This window comes from Haemorhous mexicanus, chromosome 5 (assembly GCF_027477595.1).
Source record: "Haemorhous mexicanus isolate bHaeMex1 chromosome 5, bHaeMex1.pri, whole genome shotgun sequence".
In the NCBI taxonomy this organism is placed as follows: domain Eukaryota; kingdom Metazoa; phylum Chordata; class Aves; order Passeriformes; family Fringillidae; genus Haemorhous; species Haemorhous mexicanus.
This window is the reverse complement of record NC_082345.1, coordinates 33,990,455-34,015,032: the sequence shown is the minus strand read 5'-3', so window position 1 is coordinate 34,015,032 and position 24,578 is coordinate 33,990,455. Positions and strand designations below refer to the sequence as shown.

General features: G+C 37.7%; 1 protein-coding gene across 2 annotated transcripts in view; it reads right to left on the bottom strand.

Annotated features, from left to right (window-relative positions):
• KITLG (KIT ligand) overlaps window positions 1-24,578 on the bottom strand; it is a 56,457-nt gene that overhangs the window by 16,687 nt on the left and 15,192 nt on the right. For both annotated transcript variants that reach the window (XM_059846824.1, XM_059846823.1), the window contains exons 2-4: window positions 14,093-14,206; window positions 4,982-5,044; window positions 319-498 (exon numbers count right to left, since the gene is read on the bottom strand). In XM_059846824.1, coding sequence (XP_059702807.1) covers window positions 319-498; window positions 4,982-5,044; window positions 14,093-14,206 — 357 coding nt within the window. The remainder of the gene's footprint in view (window positions 1-318; window positions 499-4,981; window positions 5,045-14,092; window positions 14,207-24,578) is intronic.

The following is a 24,578-nucleotide window of genomic DNA, read 5'->3' as shown; positions in this document are numbered from 1 at the left end:
CTGTTAGTTTCAAAAAGACCAGAATGGATTAATTATCTTAGGGAAGATCACCGCATTTCTGACTTTAAATAACTGCATACAGGTCACTGAAATTCCTTCTAAGCCATTTTTCTTTGAAACAGGAGATAAAACTTAACCAATGTTTGCACAGTGTACTCAGTGCATTTCTAAACAAAGCAGGATTTCAGATGCACAGGAATAGAAATGAAAACAAATCTAATAAAGCCTTGGAAAATCCTAAACTATTACTGAATATTGTGCAACAGAAAGTAAAAAATAAGTATCCAGTACAAAAGCTGAAAGTCTGTATAAAATTACCTTGTTTTTATCAAAAGCAAGGCATGCCATAAGATCATTAATTATCCTTGTGAGATTATTGATGATTGAATAGTTGCTTAAAACATCCGACATATCTGGAATGTCTGAAAATTTCTGGAGAAGATTATGTAGACTCCTTGAAAATTCAGGCACCATCAAATGCAACCAACAGTGACTAGGCTGTCAGGGGATAAAAAGAGAAACAGATGTAAATTAAATATCAGACATTTTTAAAAACTGGTTAAACATCTCAATGTGCAAAAGTAAATTAGACTGTTCTTTCCAATTTAAACTATCTCAAAAGTATAAATTACAATTCTCCTTCTTTAATGTGACCAATTTTCTCTTCAGTCCTTTTGGTAATATTTCTATTCTCACTAATACTGACATATTTGTGGTTGTCTGTTTAATGCCATCCCTTTATTAAATTCTCAATGACTGCCAAGTGTCAGTGTGTTGAGCATTTGAGCCTTGGAACACGTTACTATGAACCCTAGTCCATGCTTCCATTAACCTATTTATTTTCTTTTCAATTTCTACTGCCTTAAAAATTCTTTAAATATCAGTTTTCATTTATTGTTGTTACCTTACATGACTCAGTTGACCCCAAATATCCTTGATTTAAATTTCTTTTCAGGAGGGTTTCCATAAAAATTTTGCATGAAATCCCTGTGTGCTTTTATACACCTTTAAACTAGTTAGCTGAGTTTATTCTTTCTCTTCAGCTTTTTCACTAAATGCCATTACTGGGAGCAGTTTCTAGATTTAAAAGCTTTTGTTCTTCCTGAGTCTTTGATAACAAAAGTGTTCTGCAGAGCCTGTCACTGTATACACTAACACCTATGCAATTAGTTTGCAGACAAAGTTTGTACAGCAGTTCACATGACTGAAACCTGGTAATTCATCTTGCTGTCTTAGAGGAAGTCATTAACTTCTTTTACTTAGATATATATAACATTTATCACAGTAGTCAAATAGAGAAAAAATTCACCCAGCCCAGGAAAATCCCTAACATGGCATGATCAGCAAAAATACAGGTAATGCATAAGTCAGAACTGCAATTTGTACATGTAAATACCTTCCCAATAAAAGCTAAATTTTTAATGGCAAATGCTATGAGAATTTATTCCATATATGACATTTTTTTCCAATATTGAAAATGTCTCATTAAAGCCTTCCAGGTACAAAGATCTTGGCCCAACAAACCCTATGTAGTCTCAGTGTCACTAAACCAGTTTCCAATTGCTGTGCAGTGGATAGGTAGCACCCACTGAATCCACCTTCTGCAACACACAGCAAATGTTTGGCAATGTACACACTTCTAGGCTTAATCTCATTTACTCAATTTCTTCAATAAACCTGCATACAGATTCATTTTTTTTTAAAAAATAAATCCACAGGTGTTCTGCTTTGATGTGTAAATGTTTCTGACAAGAAAAAATACACTTCACATTTCTGAAGACTAATCAGACTATTAGGCTTCCAGGCTTAGAGAACCAAATGTAAATACATTGTTCAGCTCCACCTGAATTTCCACTTCTGTGTACAAATCTCTTATACAGTGATAACCTGTGGCAAGTAAGTGATATAGCCTTCTGCAATTATCTCAACAATGACTTAAAAAAGAAAAAAAGCAAAATAGATAGCATTTGGCTTGAGTCTGCTTCCCCTTTTTCCTCCAAGGCACAGCAAGGTGAGGGGGGAAGCAGAAGCAAATAAATCAGAGAAAGCTTTTTGAAACATATTCTGTTCAAGCAGCGTATGTTGTGCCACGTCCCACCGCCCCCATGAGACAGGCAACACATTTTCTTTCCTCTGCTTTGGGGTGGGAACACTGACACAGGACCAACTACTGTGCTTCCCTGAACTGGAAACCTCAAAAACCTTTTCCTTTGAGGTTTTGTGGGTGAGCATTATCCTCTGGCAGGGACTAGCATAAACTTGCTGCTTCTTCTAGTGAGCATTTGGCAATTCCAGCAGGGAGTCTATTTTGTTGCTCCTGTGGTTTAGCATGCGTGTGGGAGTCTCCTCTAACTGGACTGTTCTGACCTACAAAGCTGTATTTCACAAAAGCTCCAAGTTCTCTTTTCAGTAATGCCAAGCTGTGTAATCACTTGCTATGTCAATACCTACCAAAAACACGGATAAAACTGCTCTAATTGAAAACTATGACATTATTTGCAAAGAGAAATAGAGGTTTAACTCTGATATTTTTTGTAAACTTTGACCAAGATTTACATTTTAGGGCAATTGTAAATGTGATTTCCCTTGTACTTCTGGGTAGCTCTCATTTGGCTATTACTTTCTACATCTGTGTAAAAGTTTAAATGTTATCTCCTCTTCTGAATTCAGTCCTTTGCTGTCATCTCTGCCTTTTAACCTTCAGGTTTGACTACACAGTTTACTCTATACAAGACTACTTTTAAAGCCACTCAGTTGCTCGAGCTAGTGCATAATGCAACAACCCTTCTGTTTAATGGATGGGTGAGTCTGTTCCTGTTACATGCACTACACTGGCTTCCCATCTGCTTTCTACCTTTAGTCATCTACATTTGGGAATTGCTACCTTGGGTACATTTCCCACTTTATGCACACACCGAAGATTGAAATCTATTGAAAAAAAATTGCAGAGCACCATTTCAATCCCTTCAGAGTTGAGCAAAAGGCATTTACTTTAGGCAAAGCCACGGGTTTCCAAGCTTGCATGGACCAGAGTAAAGCCTACTTATTCAGGAAGCCTTGCTGTGGTATGCATAACACAACCTGAAATTCCCAGAGAGGAATCTGGCAAAGTGGGATCTGAATACTGCTGAATACTTTCTCCTGTGAAGGCATGTGGCCAAGAGCTGCACCTGCCATTACCATGACTGAAAGTGCTGTGCAAAGGGAACATGGAAGTCTCAGCTCTGAACTTCTCTTCTTCCTTTTTATTTCTTGGCTGCTTGTTGTAAATGTAAACTGGATCTAAATTTCTGGGTATGTTGAATCAAGATGACCTAGCACTGAAAAGAATGGAAAAGAATCTGCATACTGGCAGTCAAAACTGAACCATGGAGAGAAGCAAGGGTGAGAACAACCAGGACTGATTGCTCAAGCAGGTTCCCTGGCCTTCTTCATCTGCCAACACCCCCAGGAGTGCAGTGGAAGGAACTGTCTCAATCCAGCCCAACAGCTAATGGGCTGGAAGCTGGGGAAAGAGCACTCAAGCTACAGTTGTCCTCCATAGACGTGAATATCATCACATCAGACACCAAGATCAGTGAATTTCAAAAAGCCCAGCAGTCAGGGCATAGTGGCAGCCAATCTTGCTCCCTTTTTCTCTAAATATTGGATATTCTAAGAAATGGAAAATTTTCTATTAGTTTTATTTATATAGGACCTCGTACTGACTTCCATAGCATTCATTCTGCAGAGTTTTCCTGTCTGAAGAACCAACTTTAAACTGGGTTTTCCAAAGTACTCTAAGTTTTAGTGAAAGCCTCAAGCGTCCAGCAAAACTCTTAAAACACTTCTACATCTGACATAACCCTTCATACCTCACAACTCAGGGCCCTTCACTATCCTGCAGCCTCCTTTTCCTCCTCCCATCTTGTTATTCATGATTGAGTGTTGCTTCTGGCATAGATTTCCAATATCAATAGGGAATATTGCTAGATTTGCCACATTGTTGTAGGGTAGGATACATTTTTATATGTGTATCAGGTACAAATTGGATTTTTACAGTGAAAATTTTGTAGAAAATTTACACAAAAACAGCTTCTTGCATCCAGTAGATATTTTTCAGCTACAGATGTATGTGTACAATCATTAATTCTTAAGACAGGCACAGTGTTGTTCAGTTTAACTGACAAAATCATCATTTTCTTACTTTTTTCCTTGACTTAAAACAATATAGCATTCAGCATAATTTGTACTTTCACCTTGTTTCCTTTCCTCCTTTTTATTGCAATGTATGCAACAACCAAATTTTCAATACAAAACTTCAATTTTTTTTTTTGCTAAACTGAGGAAAACCAAAAAGTATGTAGTAGATTGTTCAATAAAATTATATTATTTAAAAATAAAAATGCTATATAATTTTAAAAATTACAGATAATGCTTATTTGAAAGCACCACTATGTATTAAATATGGGATTGTAAAGAAAGAATAACACAAAGTATGTTTGAAATTCTATGGTTTGTTAAATTACTGACGCCACCATTTGCTGAACTTGGGGTTCTCTTTACTGGCTGCTTAGTATTTGTTGTGCTCTAGTGGCAATTCCACTGGCTGAAACAAGAAGGACTTCTAGAGTATGTTCCAAAGTACAATTACAGAGAACCTATTTCTTTAAGAAAGCAATATTTTTCAATTGACACAATGAAATAATGTTGACGAAATAATAACACAATGAAAATTTGACTTTTCACCAAAAAAAAAGTAAAAAAAATTAATATGAAGAAATACTTTCCTAGAATCCCTGTAATTAAAAAAGTTTTAAGGGACTGCAGGAATTGCTCTACATTTCTTTTAAATGTAAATACTTGGGAACCATGTGAAAAGTGAAATAAACATTATTTAACTGTAACTTGCTAAGACATAGGACTAGGTACAGAATGTTACAGCCATCACTGGTTCCAGTGGGCTGTTTTATTTGGAATAACAAGAAGTTGTTGTACATACCAGACTATCCATCTTCGGGACATATTTAAGGGTTATCATATAATCATTAGGGAGATTTCCAACCTAAATAAACAGATAATAAAAATGTTATTACTTACTACACAAAGTAAGACTTTATTTCCATTACTGCATTCAACAAAATCTACCAAATACCGACACAAATTTTAGTAAATCACAGGTGCAGGCAAAAATTTCTACTTACATGCTTACTTTCCTGTGGAACTGCTATTGACACTTATTTACTCTCAAGTGAACCATCTTTCCACAGCTCTGCAATATGCTCAGATCTGATCTGATCATGGTCAGTGCTACTGCTTCCCAGCAGAGTTAAAGTCAACAATGGCTTGAGAAGAAGTGATCTGATGTTTTTCATTACTGCAGAAACTCCACTGCCCTTCCGTCTTTTAATGCCTTGAAGTGTTTACGTGACAACTTTTACTGACGGAAAAAGGGCAAGTATTTTGCCCTTTTTCCTTCAAATAACATCCAACCTGAACATGCATCTGAACCTAAATACTTGCCTGCCGTGTGCTTAGTTATGTACCAGGTCAGAAAAACACTTTAACACAACCTTAACTTTGGAGTTGTGCTTCTAACTAATGATGAGCAATATCATTATATCACAGCAATGTCCTGGGGCAAAGGAGAGCTTCCACACACGTAAGCTGCAGCTTTGCAGATGGGGGTGAGCACAAAGTGTGCTGCAGCAAAGACAAGCAGTGGAAGAAGGGTTCCCACTGAATTATCCTATACAATCTGCCACAGATGGGTTCCAACACTACTGTGAGACATGGCTGAACATCTGGGGAATGTGCTGGGTTGGGAGATGAACAGTCCAACAGTCACTGGACTGCCACAAATCCACAGCCTTTTGAAATATTTTTTCAAAAGTGTCATAATATGATGCTTACTGATACAATAAGCCTATCTTCTGTCAATGAAAGAGTCAATTGATACTTCTCATCCTGGTTTGAAATCCACATAGTCTAAAACAATTTGCACAGATGTAGCTTCTTTGGTGCAAAAGCATTTCTACTTCAGGTTAAAGATCATTCTGTTATGGCTGCTTTTGATTCTGCTGCTATAGCAACCAGCACAGGGATTTCTTTTCCCCAGAGCGGTTTTTAGGTAGTATTTTGTTTGGCAAAATATAATGTTTTATTTCTTAATTAAAAGTCTGTTTCAATTGAAAATTAAACCAGTTATTTCAAAACATTATGGTTCTAAAAATGATCGAGGGCAATGCTTATACGCAGCCAAACACAAGTGAATTCCAAACATTTTTTAATTTATGTGGGCTAAGCTACAATTTTTCAGCTCAATGACATTTTTTTTCTCCTACAGCTTTAGAAAAGTTACTGTATAAATGATCCTTAAAAATTCCCTCCCATAAATCAGTTTTGTTTCTTCTTTTATTTTTCTTTTATTTTTATACTTATACATTCCCAAAGCAGAAGCGCCATAAAATTCTCCATATTAATTTCTATTTACCTGGCATTTTTGGGAGTTGATTCAAGATGCTATAAATGTGCTGAAAAATATTTCAATACATTTGTTCTTTCTTTAGAGCATCAGATTTATTCTAAATCCTCATCCAATTTTTTTGTCTATTATTTCCTTCTTTAAAACATCACAGCATCACAGCATACTAATAGATATTCAGGTTTTTTTCTAGCTTCCTTTGCATGCCTAGAGAGGTAGGATTAGCAGCACTTTAGGCAGCACAGATAGTGAAGATGCTACTCTATGTGCAAAGTTTCCCACACGCACTCTAGAGGGATTCCACACTGAGCAATGCCAGCAAAACCACTGCTCTTTAAGAAAGGTCACTGGAAGATTAAATTTGTTCCATATCAATGAACACTACAAGGATTGATATGCATTATGTATACAATCTACTTTCCTGGCATCAGAGCCTCTCAAGCACTTTTCACGCACAGTTAAAAAAATTCAAGTGCCCAAGAGCTCTTACACCTTCTCAATCAGAGCCTGAGCAAACAGCTCAGCCTCAGATATTTCTCTCCTTGACAGACTGTGAATCAGATAAGATATTTTTGAATTTACTACTAAAAATGAAGATCACTGGGAGGAGGGTGTCAAAGACAAAATACATGCACTGCCTCAAGAAAAAACTTGTTAAAGTTTTGTTGACTGAAGTCCACATGTCAAATGCTGCACTGGTAAAGGATGGATCTCAAAGTGAGGAGTTACATTTGTATCACACTTGGACTTCCCAACTCTCACACGGAAAATAGAGTAACGCCCCTGATGCGAGAGTAAAAGATATGTCTATACTAGGTCTGTATTTTGTACTCCCTTGCTTTGCTGAAATGTGTCTTGAAATTTTGTTGAACACTAACCACCAAGACTTTGATGCAAATCCAACCACTGGATTTTCATCTGCTGAAATGATCCTGAAAGGAATGAATGGATTCTGCACACCCACTCGGTGCAGGGTGCCTGACTGCTGTGGCTTCCAACAAGGAGCAGATGACAGGGTGGCTCTGACCTGCCTGAGCAAAGGTGTTTGGAATAGAACTGTCCCTTGAAACCACCTGAGTCCTGGAATGGCTTTTTTATTAGTTCCTCTACTTAACTCCATGAGTACTCCATGAGTACTCCATGAGTGAAAAATGTGGGGGGCCACAAGGTAAGTTGTGCCTGCACAACTTATCTTGCTTTAAACAGAAGTAACAGTTTTATTATAGAGAATGCCAACCGATAATCTTGCAAAGGAACGTATAGAAGCAAAAGCATTGAACTTCTATTAAAATGTCACAAAATTTTTCCCTGATTTAGTGGCTGTGTGTAATTGCAGATATCCTAACAGGCTGAGAAGAGTTGAAGAGCAGGGAATCTAGGCTTATGTCTTTAAATCCATATAAAACCAACAGAAAGTGCTATATTCCCAGTTGTAACAAAATCTCAAACTGGGGAATGTAAGATTACTTTTGACATAGAGAGGTCTGAATATTTAATATGGCACTGTTAACATTGCATAGCCCAAACATGTTTTAAAAAATGCTCGTGGTCACATAGATGTGGAGATGAAAAAAGGATATAAAAGTGATTTGGGTTCCATAAACTACTCTTTCATTTCAACAGCAGACATGAGAGATGACCTATCTGCAGTCACATTCTTTGAAATGAGGCCTACTACTCTTGCAAATTCCTTTTATTGTGATTTTTATAAAAATTATGAGGAGACAAACACAGCTATAATTTTTTATACACATTTAAAATATAAAGTATGTTAATAAAGTAAAATTCCATTTTCCATTGACAGTGTTTTCTTTTTTACTCTAAAGCATATGATGGGAAAAAACATACTTTCCTTTTGGATATAAATTCTACCTTGAATTTCTCTCTATTTATTTCCCTTTTCCTGTTCTTTTCCTAGAATAATAGAACGGTTTGAGTTGGAAGGGACCTTACAGACAATCTGGTTCCAACTCCCTACCATGGACAGGGACATCTTTCACTACATCAGGTTGCTCAGAACCCCATTCAACTTTGTCCTGACACTTTTCCAGGGAAAGGACCCCACCACTTCTCCAGGCAACCTGCTCCAGTGCCTTACCACCCTCCCAGTAAAGAATTTCTTGCTTAGATCTAATCTAAATTTCTCCTCTTTCAATTTAAAGCCATTCCCCATTGTCCTAGCACTACATGCCCTTGCCAAAAGTCCCACTCTAGCTCTTTAGCTCTTTCTAACTGCTTCCCTGGCTTTTCTTTTCCTGCAGGAGCTTCCACTGTCTGTCCTTCATCTCTGCAATCCACTCTATCTCATCTGCTAATGAAGCAGTTAATAAAACCCTCATCATTTGGCTTAAGACAACATGCTAACAATTTCCGTTCACACTTTTTACAGTCATAGTGGCAGATTATTTGCAGCATAACAACTCTGGATCATTTTTTGTAACCCCTTCACTCAGGAGAGTTAAATCCATTTAAAAATAAAAATCAAACGTGGCAGAGAGTGTAAAGTACATATTTACAGCAAAGATGTAATGTGAAAGCAAAGTATTTGACAGCATGTCTCCAGCAAGGAACTGGTCAGTAAATCCTGACTATTGTTTGGGTTTCTAACATTCAAAAGAAGAAAATTTCTTTAGAGAAGTAGTTCATGGAAGAAGAGGTATTTTAGATTCTGTTAATGGACGAAACAAAAATATGTAGATGTATTCTGTACATACTGCACAGCCCAGTGAAAAGTCTATTTATATGTAGGTTTTGACATTCATATTTAACAAACATATATACAACTGATTCCTAATTCTTATGCAAAATCAAATGCATAATTACAGAGATGCAGCTTTCTGCTGACTTACTGTGCTGAAAAGAACAATGGGGACAGACATTATTGACAGGTGCTGCAATTACATTTTCATAATATGGAACATTTGCTCATCAAGGAATGTGCTTCCCTCCAGACATCTTCCTTACAAAAGAAGCAGGAGGTCACGTGGTGAGTAGTGCAGAATGAATGTTCTCTAAATACTTTCATTCTCTATAGGTATGAAATTATGCTCTTTTAAACTTCTCACCATTAAAAACTCAAAATGATTGTTCAATTGTTCTTTGCTTCTTAAGATCATTTTACTTAGAATATATTCTTCATATGACAAAATTATATTACCTAGATGTGAATAAATTTAATCCTACAAAATATACAAGTCAATTTTTTTACTAAGGGGTTGGTCTTACATTGACTAATGGTCAGAAACCTTATGGTTATTGAATTTCTTTCTCTCCAATTCTTTATTCTGGTGTGAGTCTAGCATGGTGCTAGTGAAAATCCAGATTAAGACCACTGAAAACAGGTTACGCCACACATCTGTCCTCAATTTATTACACAAAACAAAGTTGATTAGGCAAATGACCCACATTTTCAGGCACTGCACAGCATGCTTACTAATTCTCCAATAGCTTAGGCTTAGTAGACATCTAATGTCTATATTCACTCAGGGTCTTGACTCAGGCATGTTCTCATATCCCTATAGTACAATAAAGTTGAGCAGAACACAGCCACAGTCATGCTCAGGAGTTTTCTACAAGTGATGCAGAGGGTTTACAGTGTCAGTTTACAGCAAGCCCAGTATCAAATGAACAAAGACTGGACGGGGAAATGTGGCACTGTTTAGCAAGCTGTAGGTGCACTGCAGTAGAAGTGTGTGTCTGTGGTGGGGGGGGGGAAGCATACTGGAGAAAAAGCCAAATGAGGGATATGGATTCATACTGCAAAGAATTTTAGCATGAGATAGGAAGAGGACGGGAATCTGCCTGGAGTTCGTCAAGGAGCATTTTTCCTGCGACCACAAACAGTGTAACAGATACCATGGAAATAATGAGGAGAAGCTCAGGGCAAACTCAGCATGTGTTATGACAACACAGGCAGTGTTAATAGTACCTTTGAAGATAAACTCAAGAAGCTTGCCATTGATAGTGGAAAAAAAAAGGAGGAACAGCTTGAAGGAAATAAGTAGAAGATAAAGGGTCAGAGCAGCATGTGAACAGACAGAAGAGCAAAATTACAGAAGCTGAAGCTAGAAAAACATTTTTCATAGACTGGATTTTTATCCACCAAGAATTTGGAAGAACAGTGTACTTGTTTGTCCAGAGAACTACAAAAAAAATTGCTCCTATTATGACAAGAAAAACAATGAAAGTTTTAAAAGTGAACTTTGAAGGGTCTGTGAAGCATCAAGAGCCAAATAAGACACCTTTGCTGAAGACCTGAATGGTTAGGAAGAGATGGTGAGGTAACTTTACAGTGAGGAGAAATGGCCCAGGACAGACCAACATTTTGGGGAGATGAAAGAGATCATAGTCTGCCTCTGAGGAGGATTCATGCCCAACTGAATCTAGGCTCTAGATTAGTTATGTTTGATAATTTGTGACGAGACAAGAGGAAGAGAGGCCAATATCCTTAAGTGATGGGATTTGTGCACTACTGCTGGACAGATAGTTTATTGCACACAGACAGGGCTATACTCACCAATGTGGACAAAAAGGGTTAAAGAACATGACAGTCTGGCTGAGAATAAAGCATTTAGGAACAACTATTACATTACTGTGTCCAAATGTGACAGAGTTTGCGGATAACATCATAATAACTATGAGCAATAACTGTACACATAACACTTCTGTGAAATCCTCCAGGCTACAATATGTTCTCAGCGTGAAAGGCAAGGATATTTATTAAAGACCCTAAGTTCTACAGGCACAGATTCTTCGGATGAGCAAAGAAATAAAACTCTTACTTAAAGGCCCATATACTTTCCAGACAAAGGGAAAGACTGTGGATGTTGCCTACCTCAATCTCAGTAAAACCCTTGATTCTGTCTCCCACAGCATACTCCTGGAGAAGCTGGCAGCTCATGCTTTGGACAAGTACACCTTTCACTGGGTAAAAAAAACTGCCTGGATGGCTGGACCCAGAGACCAATGATGAATGGTGCCAAAAGAAGGTGGTGATTAGTGTTCCCTGGGGCTCATTATTGGGGTCAGCCAGTATCAGTTTATTTATTATCTTTATTGATGATCTGGACAAGGAGACCAAGAGCACTCTCAGTCACTAAGTTGGGTGGCAGCGTTGATCTGCTGGAAACAAAGATGGCTCTGCAGGGGGAGCTGGACCGGCTCCATCAGTTGACTGGGACCAGTTGTCTGAGGTTGAATAAAGCAAAGTGCCAGGTCCTGCACTCGTCACAATTCTACCCTGTGCTACGGGCTAGGGGAACAGTGGCTGCCTGCAAGTAAAGGACATGGGGGTGCTGGTTGAGGGCTGGCTGAACATGATCCAACATGTGCCCAGGCAGCCAAGAAGGCCGTCAGTATCCTGGTCTGTATCAGCAATACTGTGGCCAGCAGGACCAGGGCAGTGATTGTCTCCCTGTACTTGGAACTGGTGAAGCCACAGGTCAAGTCCTTTGTCCAGTTCTGGGCCCCTCACTGCAAGAGGAACAACAGAGAAGGGCAGCAAAGCTGAGGAGGAGTTGAGAGAGTGAGTCATACAAGGAGATGCTGAGGGATTGGGTTGAATTTTGAAGATACACATCATGAGAACATCACTCCTTAATTCAATGAGCATGTGGTGCTCCAAAAAGCAGAAATGGTACAAAATTTTTACTTCTATTTGCAAGAGTTGGAGTCGTTTTTATAGGCACTAAGGATATAGTTCATAGAGCATAAAAAAACCTGTACTTGCTACAAAGCAGTATGATCAGTCAGTATTCTCTGTAGGCTTCTCCCTTTTACACTGTCAGCTAACAAAGTTTTGTTTTAAAGGTATTTTAAACCTCATTATGTATTTTTAAAATTTTGTTCTCAATGTCTAGTTGCCATGTTGAAGAATTTCAAAAGAGAATGATCAACATGCAATTTAGTCACATTAATTGAAACAAAGAGTTCTTATACTAAATTGATGGTACTAAACTTATTTTCACCTTATCCTTTTAATTCTCAAGTGACTTCATTGAAATTATTTCTGCAAATATTAACACAGACAAAACAGGGAGGCAGACTTTCCTCAAAACAACTCGTTCAACTCAGAGAGAATCTGTGTGTCTGGGGCTTTGTACTTTCTGCATCTCTCTGTTATTTCTCCAACTCAAAGTATCTTTGAACTTGCTTGGAAACTTGACCTCAATTTTGCATTTGTAGGGTGATCTGAAAGATATGGTTCTAAGTCAGGAGAATGAGCACACAGCATCCTCATGGAGGAGCGTCCAAAGAAGCTCAGCCCAACCCCACTCTACTCAAGCTTGTCAGTAGCAGAAGAACAGTGTAACCTGGGGAGTGGGATTATTCAAGCTGCTTGCACATTTTTTGTAATCTGTATTTATACAATCTTGAAGTTTAAATTGTACTAAAGGGAACGTTAAAGCTTTTGTTCTCAGGACACATCATTGACAAAAAGTTATTACTATCCCTGGACTATAAAATTTCACCAGCCCTCACAGGACTTCTGTTGCTCTTGCATGCTTTCAACAGGTTTATCTCAAAGCTTAATACTCTTCCAAGAGATGAAATATTATCTGGAATAAATATGCCAATACTTCAAAATTCTGCCTAAAGGGACTAATTTGAAGCACTAAACATTTAAGTAGGACTATAGAGCCCACCTAGAGATTTACACTATGTGCCAATGTGTATAAAAAGGACCAAAGAAAACAAGTTAAGAACACTGCACAGACAGCAAATGCTAGGGGTTTTAATATAAGTGCTTGACAATAATAACACTGATGTTGCAACTTTTTTCCCACAATGAAGCCACAATTTTCAGCTAGATTCAATATGCAGATGAAGGTATGCTTGCTAAGTGTTCTGTATATATTATTTCTTAGAAACTTCGGTGTTATATCCTGCACTACTGCAAAATAGCATAATTATTAACTTCAGTGGAGCTAAACACCAATTGACTTCACAAGCAGATGCTGTTTTTCAGGTTAATGCAGTGGTAAATTAAGTAACAGTTAAAACTTCCTTAAAAGAATTTAGTTTTTATATGAAGCTGTGAGTCCTTCAGACTTAAACTTCTGGGTACAGCCAGCAGAGAAACATATAATGCCTGTAACCCACTCACACCCAAAGACTGCAAAACCTGTTCAATTGTCATTGCTTCGATTGCTACAACGACAATGTCTAATACCACACTATTTTTATATGTGGCATTTTCTTTCATATACCTGAGGTAAAGACTTCTGCTTCAGTTCAGCTGTTTGCTGCCAGTCTGCTCCATGCAAGTCAGTAACACACAGACAATAATCTTTAATCTGCATGGGGAACAATCTGCTCTGAAAGAATGTTTGAGGAAATGAAGATTTTTGGCAATTTTTACTGGAGTTTGGAGTCAAGAAACTACATATGTACATACATACAACTCCATTTTGGTCAAGGTAATCTGTTCAGTTAACACTGAAACTACTTTCACTGCAAAAAAAGGTTTAGTTCAAGTGACAGATGTTGATGGATTTTCTTTTAATATTCCCCTAGTTCCAATACAGATTTACTAATATTGCTTAGAAATGTAAGTGCCCTAAGACACAGACTATTTTTTTAACATTCAGAATAATGTTAAAAATTAAATGTAAAATAAAAGGTACTTACCAATTTTGCAATGTCATTCACATCATCTGTGACTGGATTCCCGCAGGAACTCTGGGCTTTGACAAGAGGATTAAGTAGGAGGAGTTGAAGACAAAAGCAAGTGATAATCCAAGTCTGTTTAGCAAAAAATAAACAAGAAACCCCAAGTAAGCAATTGCCAAATATGAAGTAGCAAGAGATTGTAGTAATGTTTTTCATTTGTGCTGTCTAGTGGCAACAATACTCTTTATCCTTCATGAAGGCATACTTGTAGTATTACAGTATCATCTTCATGGCAGGAATCCACGAAAATGCATTTAATTGATCTTTTCTGGAAGCAAATATCTGTAGAGTGTTAATGGAAAACCTAGTGTTGAGCCATTAGGTTACTTGCACATGATCATGCTTAGCTGGGATTTTGCAAAATTTATGGATACCAAAGAAGAGAAAGATACAAATCTTGCAATATTCTTTATCATCAAATTACAATTGACTACATACTTGTCATTCACTTGATAGATCTGTGTCTCTAATTTGATAAATGATAAGGAACAAAATTTTACCAGACTACATCAAGACAAAAAGAGAAAGTTCATAATCACAGCCATTTCATTTGAGTACTTGAACTGCAAGCAAACCCACAACTGGACTCTGCCCAAATACTGACATCTCAAGCAGCAATACAGTACATCTTCTCCAAGTGACATGCTCTGGCCTCTCAGAAGTGCCAGCTTGGCTTTGGCACTACATTCCCCTCCTAAATCCTGTTGGAAACAGCAAAGCAATGTACTGACACAGGCTTGTGAGACTCACACAGAAAAGCACCAGATAACTAAGCTGCCATGCACCTGGGTGTCTCCTTGGCTACACTGCCTGAACTTCCTCGCCTTCTGTTGTTCCTTGTGCTTCACTGGTTTCCCACAGAGCCCGGTGCCAAGTTTAAGCTGCAGATCCCTATTTCCAGAATGTTAAAGCATTTAAGTTATGGATAATCAAAAGTTGCCTCGGGTTGTGAAGCTTCTTCTGCCAGCTGACTGAAGCTGTCAGCAAAAGCCGATGATGGTGTACATTTACGGCAAGTGTGGAATTTGCCTGTGCAGGCTCCTCAGCCTCCATAAGAGCAGGACTGAGATCAGGATTTGCTTTTGCACAAACTAAGATACAGCTCAGCCACGTCTGTTCTGTGTGACAGGTAGAGAACTCCAGCCTCTGCCCTCGCCTTCATGAGCTCTCCAACCTTTCAATTTAAGAGCAAAGCGAATGAAACAACAGCGACACAATTCTCTAGGAAAACAAGAGAAAAATCACAGATTATAAAGATGTATCATTATAGTAATCTAGAGGGCCTAAGAAAGAATGATAATAAAGATTGCTCAGGAATTTCATAAACTTGACAGAACAGGGCCAGGCACTTTAGCTAAAAGAGCTGTTAAATGACAAGAGTAATCTCTTTCTTGTATCTTGTATCTCTTAAATCTTGTATTTATACTACAAGTAAAACTGGTCGTTTACTTTCTTAGAATACAGCTTCCTGACACATTTAGGTAAAACCAGTGTGGGCTGCTGGTAGAAAAGACAATCCAGCTTCCTCTCCCTACCTCTTGCACTGGGAGGGATAGTTTAGTCAGTTGTACCAGGCAGACAACTTCCATTTTTGTTTTCCTGTAGTATTTTTCAGATTTCTGATCCAAGTAAGTGACACAGCTGAAATGCTCTGTCAAAGACGAGACAAGCCAGGACTGCTGATTTCAGTGGAGCCTGCACTTGCCTTTCCCTAAACTGTACCCTCAGACACCACAGAGAAAGAAATCAAAAGTATTCTTTTGAAGTATTCTTTTGAGCACAGTGCATTTACAATATGCATGTCTTTTGAGAATCTTTTGCTTTAAGAAAAGCAGCATTTAGAAATAATTCTATTTTATTATTTGTACAAATAATTACTGAGAATAATTAGTAGTTCATCTCACAAAATGTCTGTGTTTTAAGCTACAGAAAGCTTTGCAGTTTTATATATATGAACAATTTGAGCTCTGGGGAAATGCAAAGACACTGCTAGCTTTAGAAAGGACCTTTGAGAGCTCCTTGCGACATATTAGAGCTCAAAGCTGCTTAAGAACTGGTTTCAAGTGATCAAGAGAAACATCTCCCTATCCTACACAAGCTCCAGAATTACAGAGGAAACAAAAGGTGACCTCAAGTTAACAGGCTACCTCCTCATTCACAATTTTTGGGAATAAATGGCTGTAAAAAAGGCAAGAAGTTAATGACAACTATGCACTGCAACTATACTATAACTATAAAGATAACTATGCTGCTTTCAAGAATGAAAACTGAGTGGTTCAACCTTTGGAGTAAACCAGTGCATTAGCAGTCACACTGGCAGGGACTTTTTCCTTTTTTGTTGGAGATGGAGTTCACACCAGGAACTGACAATTTCTTTATTGGTTTCCTCAGTACTGATTAATATGTAAAGATGGAATTTGTTCACTGAACTGTGCCATGGTCATAGGATGATGTTCAACCCGACAGTCTAATAATCAAAAAAGCAACAAAATCCTGTAACTAGAAATGCTTTTTCAGCAGATCAACTAAGTAATATTAATAAACACAGCAGCACACTCAAAATAAAACCAGAACTTTGATGAACCTTGTCAAATTTTTTACTTCTGAAGATTAAAATCACTATACATTATATAATTATGTAAATAAATAAGAACACTTTTTCTCCTATGTAAAAATGGATGGGATTTAAAAGCATAATAATTTTATAACTGCTATTAAAACCAAATGACTTGTAAATTTTGAGATTATTTGAGGTTTTTCTTGTTTATTTTCTCCCTGTGTCATCCAACAGGAACTGAAAAATCTTCAAAATACTGCTAGTTTCAACATGCCTATTATACAAAAATCTTTTAATTATTTGCACTTAGAAAATATTTACATTACGCATGCCTTCAGGCACATTATATGTAAGGACTGTACAGATCAAAGGGTTGAGCTATTTTAATGTTATTTACTAATGACCAAACCTGCTGTTTGAGCAAAACTTGAATAGACTGAATTAAATCAAGGACAGAACAAATGGGAACCTTAAACAATAGCTTTATAAATAGAGATGCCCATTTTATACTTTACTAAGCATAAATAAAAGTTACCTACACAGCACTCATAATAGATTTCCATATTTAATTACCCCTAAGTTAACATGGGATTTTTCAAAGCTGGCCTCAGAATTTAATCACACATTATTTATTAGCATTAAATTGAAGATATATAGCAGACTGGAGGCAGACCTGTATACCAAATTGCCTAATTCCTATTTTTGGCTCAAAAATTATTCGATTGTCTTTAGATTCTGAAATCTCTTAAATACTGAATATTTAAGTGTGTGCAAGGGGGAAAAAATAATGATGAGACTCAAAAGGATAATTAAAACTAAGGATTTCAAGTATACACATTTGATTATTCTGCAAATGGTTTGCACTATTGCTTGTAAGCCAGAATCTAGAATTTCAGCAAACAGCATTTTAGAAACTTAGCTAGTGATCCAATATGCTGAAGACCACCCTTTCAGTTGTAAATCAACATCCTTTTCATTTACTCACTTCATTTGCAATCTGAAGTGTTGACAAAGGCTGCTGAGTGAGTGGTTTAGCATCTCTTTCACAGTAGGCTATGAAAGATACTCAATCTTGTTAATGTTCAGCTAATTTCTTCAGAGGAAAGCAGCAAGGGGAATACCACACTGCTAAATAAACTATACTTTGGAAAGTCTGGACATTCCCAAATAACTAGTTTGTCCTGAAAACACTTCTAATCACAAGAAGGGAGAAGACATTAAAAAAAAGCAAATAACAAACCACAAAAAAACATTAAGCACAGGGAGAGGTAGTAACTACACAGATGAATGGGTTCTCCATTTTAAAATTTCTTGTATTCAAATCATATCAGCCATGGAATTTTCAGCCCAGTTTCCCGAGCAAATCACCCAATTAACCACAACCAAGCCATAGCTGAAGAAGGTTCGCTGACAATGTGGAACAATGTACACCCTGGGCTAGGCTTCCCTAAATTATTTTCCACCTCTCTTAACGTTGGAGTAGGAACATCTTCCAATATTGGCCCCCCAGACAGTGTTTACATGCTGCTTTGCTGAGACACAGCTTGTGAACTTCTGCCACAGACAACCGTGGTCGGTCAGTCATGGACAGGTAACTCAATGTTCATACTTATGCCTCGAAAAACCTTTTGTAAGAAGATTTAGAGAAAATGTAAATAGCAAGAAAATATATTTCTCTGCAATTTTTTTTTAAACCACAAAGCACACAGATGCATAGAAGCACAGCAATTCTTTCCTATGCCTATTTAGTTATCTAGCTGTGATAGGGATTAAATAATTAAAGTCATGGAAGAACCGTCTTAAACCAATTAAGAAATTAACTGCCAGAATAGCAAAATCTTTAAATGAAAGAAGAGCATTTATACAGAATGTAATCCAATTACCATTTCCATGGTATTCAATGACACCTTCACACCTGCAAATGGCAGTGCTAACTTTAATACCCAACATGGCCATGCCTAAATACTGCTTAAGTGCTAAACCTTGCTCAAGCACTGAAAAAGTGAGTTAAGTGTGGAAAAAGAAGTCAATCACTCAGGACCACCTAGTTTTGGAACAATGAAGTACTTGGCAAGCACATTTGGAATTGGCAATGTCCCCTGCACGTTCTCAAGTACCCAGGAAATTATTTCAGAGTAGCTGAAGGAAGCCCTGCTGAATAAGGCATAATTAAGGATTAAGTCTAGTGTACACCCCCTGGCCATCAAAACTGGTCTCACCAAATACAATAGCCTATCAACTGGGGTTCTCTCTGAGTGACAGACATGGGTTACATCTCCTGCAACCAAGGTCATTCCAACTCACAGGAGGTGGGCTGTGATCCTCTGATATATCTGCCTTGTAATTACCATGGAATCATAGATTCATTTAGGTCGGAAAAGACCTTAAGATCATCAAGTCCAACCATAAACCCAGCACTGCCAAATCCACCAGCAGACCATGTCCCCAAGTGCCACATGTACACAGCTACCACTGGAGCTGATTTCCTGTCTTTTAGGGCTTCCTGGCTGAAAGGGGCAAACAAGGGGTACACTGGTACTCCTGACCCTTATTTTTCATAACATTTATGCATTTTACATCGTCAAGCCAATATGTAGAAAAATAGACATGTTCACTGAACAGGCATCAGAATGTCTGTGTGTATCCTTGTCTCACACATGCTCTTCCATCTGGGCACCCTAACTTCTGTGAAGCTCCCCAGTCAACTTGTGAGTTTTCTTGAATAACCTTTTGGCAGTCCAATGAACAAAATGTTTAACTCCAGCTCAGTGAATCACTCTGCAGGGCTGAGACACCCAAAAATCTCTGGATCACACCCTCCATGCTTTGTTATGATTACAAAATCCAGACACATACTTTTCTAGTGACTGATACCACTCTTTATTTTTTTAACAATGATGTGTAGTAAGGAGTATGATGATAAAAGTAAGCAACAGAGAGTGTCAGAGATATTTTTCTGCATTTTGATTTAAACACAAACTATAGAAATACTAATCACTCTTTATCAAAGTAAGTTTTAGAATATTTCGGACACAAAATATTTAAACATATATTTGGTTATTTATAAATATGATGCAGAACTCAGTTCTGCATCTAATATCCAAAATTCATAACATGAGGGTATTTCAAGGGGTTAGGGGGAAGGAAATTAACAAGTTTATGCTACAAATATAAGCAGGGAGAGGCGCCATTGCTGCCTACATTCAAAGGAGTTCAACAGGCAAGCTGCTTTCATAGCTGTTTGATCTTTTTGTGGCAATATTGTAATTGCCTTTCTGTGACTTTCCCAATGCTAGAAGCTCTTCCCCCACACCTTTACATTTACACGTGTATGCACAGGGGACTCCTAGAATGCCTTTGCACTCACTTGTGTGACCACAGGGGACTCCTCTAGAATGACAAGAATGGGAGTTTTCATCTAACTCTTCATTTGGTGGCAGAATGTTAAAGTGGTGCTTGCTAGACTCCACCAGCCACATGTGCAAAAGCAAAGCCAGTTGCTGTATTCAGATGCTTATAGGTCAGTTCCCTTCCTAAGGTACACTCTTAATTAACTGGAAATAATTCTATTCAGGTCAATGGATAAAAGGTAGTCCCAAACCTGCTAAGTGCTAATGCAAAACTACTTTTTCTCCAATATTTTTCTTTTTCAGCTGGAAGGAGAAACCATTCTCTAGTTCTGCCAAGTTACATCTACTTCCTGAATCAGACAAATTTAAGATATGTAGTCTTAACAGCACTGAGAAAATGATGAGTCACACCATTCTTTCCCACCATCCAGACCTTGGGAAAACCTGTGGAAGCTGCTTAAGACTATATGCCAACTTCATTTCATATGACCTCAGGCCAACTGCTATTATCCTCTACCCCTTGCAGCTCTTCTTGACAGATGTAGCTGGCTGCTCCAGCCAATGTTCCACTGCTGCACTTGGTAAGGAGCACCCAAACTCCTACTGAGTTTGGTTTGTGTGTTTCAGCTGAAACCATGATGGATGTGATAAGCAAGAACTTTAAACTGATAGAGTTTGCCTTGCAAATCAATGCAATTCAAGTATTTTGCCATTATATTCAGTAAACTACAAAAAAAGTCTTTTTAATGTGTAAATTAACATATTTATTTTCAATCTCTATAATGATACCATTGCAAAATATTTGGCTGTTCTAAAAATATAAGCTCTGATTCTTTAAAAATGTTATCTGATCCATAATAAATTTTGTCCACTCTTTAATCTCACTTGACAATCAGGGATTCAGGCAGTTTCCATGCATCCTAAACTTGTCCTGGAAGACAGCCAGTTTGTTTAGTTCCCAAGTACTGGGAAGTGAAGTTACCAAGAGACAGGTAATTATACATGAATGTTGCCTCTGGAACTCGTGTTAAAAGCGTCTGAATAAATATTTACTGATAATAATCCATCAGGTGGCATTCTAGTTCAGTAAAAGAACCAGGAGATTTAAAGGACAGAAGTGTTTCAGCTGGAAGAAAGGACAAGAATTTTAAAAACTCTGTATTTTGAAAGAAATCTTCCTATAAAATCAGAATCAGAGATTATCAGGATCTCCAGGGGTCCTGCACTTTGCAGTCTTTTTAGGACATGTGTCCTGGCAAGAGAGATTTTCTTTTCCACTTCTTCTAAAATTCCATAGTGAACACCCAGGATTGGTACTGAAATTTTTCATCCTTCTGTCTATAGAGTGATAAAGGCCAATAATTTCTTGTCCTATATCAAAGGCACTGAGCTCCAAATGCATGCACAATCAAAAAAGAAATTAGCAGACAACCAGACTTCAGTTGACTCAACACCTCCCACAAACTTCAAAGAGGAAGTTGTCTTTTTTTTCCCCTACTGGAACTTATGGAATTCTAGCATAGATCTAATGGCACTTTTAAGTAACTTAAAAGGGAAGGCAACATTAAGATATACAAAATTGTCTTTGCAGGGAGGACAAGCTCCTCACACTATATGGAGGTAGATGATTGGTCTTCCTCAGGGAATGAAAAGACATTCTCTTAGATAAAATACTTCATTAAAGATTTTTATCTAAACATCTATTTTAGAGGTCTTGCTTGGGCCAAATTCATGAGAAAAAAAATCCACTATGTTAAATATTTTTTTGAATTATAATGAAAATATATACCAAGCAATCTTCTTCAATCTTGGACTTTCAAGCACCAGTAAAGGAAAGGAAATAAGACTTGTTAGAGAAATTCTGTACTGGATCTTTAATTCTTACCATCTGCTACAAATTATTTGTTGTTTGGGTCGGAAGAACTATTACACTGGCAAAATAAATTAAAATAAATAAAATCATCTAGAAAAGTGAAAACAGCTATTTTGATACTTGGCATTCACCAGAACCCATGTACATGATGAAAATGTCCTCCTATATCATTCTTAGTATGAAGCAAAAAATGTTAAGTGGATTCTTAGTCTTTCATGCACAGAAACTTTGCTAGGTAATAAACTGCATTATTAATCTGAAGAATTTTCAGTTTATGCTCAAGCCTGTGGAAAGCAAACATCAGGAAAAAAATACTTATACAAAATTAAAAGGAGTTTAGGCACTTCTTTTTCCCTTTCTTTTGAAGTCTTTTATACTTTTTTAATATAAACAGGGGATGATTTTTGAAATTTAAATCACAGAATTATCAACTTGGTTTTAAACCAAAGCCATTCTCAGCAAGACACTGTTCTGTTTCTGAACTCTGAATTTTTTGATAACATTTCTGACAGGCAGTATCTTTATAGGGATATAAATCCAGAACTAATTTCTCTGACCTGCTTGATATGAGACCTCGTTACAAAAGGGTAATTGCTGAATACAGACTGAAACTGGATGCTAGTACAGTCGAGACTGTGTTTCAAGCTCCTACCTGAACTGTATTACATTTTTATAATTACAAGCTTAGCTGAGATTAAAGAACACTGTTTGGAGCTCTTTGATATGCCAACACCAGTATAAGCTTTGACAGTGCTGATGGATGACAATTTTTCACATCAGTATTGTACTACATATTGTAAGACTTTTCATTTCTCGACTGTTTATAGTTGCTGTCTACATTAGTGGTCTACAAGAACACTCAGAAAAAGGTGAGGAACTAGAGTTCATGTTAATTATATGGTTTTTATCTTGATAAAGATCATGGGATCCAGCCCCAGAAGCTTTCCTCAGTCCCTCTCTCATTGAGAAGGTCTCATGACCAACATCAGGCAAATGTGGTCCTCTGCAGTCCATTCAGAATGGCTTTGGCACCATCTGCTACTAAAGGCAAATGATATTAGTAACCTGAATCCCAACATACAGGGATAGGTCTAGCCAGTCCTCCTTGACAGACATTCAGAAGATTGGTATTCTTGGAGCATAAATCTCTTCAGTAACTTTACCTGCCCCATGCCACAGCAGGTATCAGTTTTCAAAGACACTGTGGGCTTCTGGTAACTCCTGGGATAGGTAGGGTCCAGATAACATTTTTTTGTACCCCACTCCTTTGATAAGATAGCTTATATTTTTAATAGGACTGGATAAAACCAAATAGAAAGAGTGGATGAAGTGGGATTGGAGGGAATATTTACAGAATGATCCAGGTTGGAAAATACCTCTAAGATCAAGTCCAACTGTTAACTGAGCATTGCCACCACTAAATCATGTCTCTAAGCATCACATCTATACATCTTTAAAATACCTCCAGGCCTGATAACTCAACCACTTCCCTGGGCAGCGTGTGCTGGTTCTTGGCCACCATTTTGGTGAAGAAATTTTTCCTCATGTCCAATCTAAACTCTCCACAGCACAACTTGGGGCCATTTCCTCTTGATCTATTGCTCCTTACTTGGGAGAAGAGACCAGTTCTCACGTGGTTACAAACTCCTTTCAGGTCACTGTAGAGAGCTTATCACTCTCCTGAGATTCCTTTTTTCCAGGCAAAACAGCTGCCCAGCTCCCTCAGCTGTTTCTCTTAAGACTTGTGCTCCAGACCCTTCACCAGCTCTGCTGCCCTTCTCTGCACATGCTCCAGCACCTCAGTGTCTTCCTTGTACTGAGGTGTTCAGAACTGAACAGAGGATCTGAAGTTATCCCAGATCTTCTGTTCTGATGGTTAAAAGCCTGGTACAGTCCAGTGTGACGGTGGTTTATATCAATTCATTCTCATGGAAATGCTGCTCCTCTGTTTGTGCATTTACACTCCCATCTTTCTGGTGTCTTGTCTTCATGGACTTATAAAAATCAGCTCTACTATCTGAGTCTTTGCTATGCATAATTAAAAAGTCCATTTGACTTTCATTGCTTCATGACAAAAAAGCAACATAAACTCCCCCCAAACTTCATGGAAATAAACAAAATTCTCTCTCCTACCTCTTCTCAGATTTAAAATTTTATTTATTTGCTTCCTACAGTACCTTAGTTTCACAGATTCTCCTCTTCAGAAAATATAAATATTGGATTGCTCTAACTCTTGCTAAGCATTGTTACAACTGTCACAATGGGTGCAGCATCCAACCAGGGGGTTGCTTCTGAAGTGAAGACAAACAAACCAAAGCTAAGTCAAGCAACCTTTAAATGGGATCTCTCCTCATTATTTAGAGCAGATTCTCCCATTGATAAGCAACTGTTGACATAAAAAGTATACCCAATCTACTTTTCACAAAAGCTGGCTTCTTTGGACATATTCCAGACAGCAGCACCTGCAACTTAAAAAGGTTTGATACAGGAAATAAAAGGTTTGATACAGGAAATAAAAGGTTTTCACTTTGATCACCCAAACACCCCAGCTGAGAACTTTCCAAATTATGGTGTAACATGTATGCTGATGAGGAAAGTGATTTTGTATTTTGAAGAGTGTTGTGGTTTAACCCCAGAAGGTAACTAAGCACTACACAGCTGCTC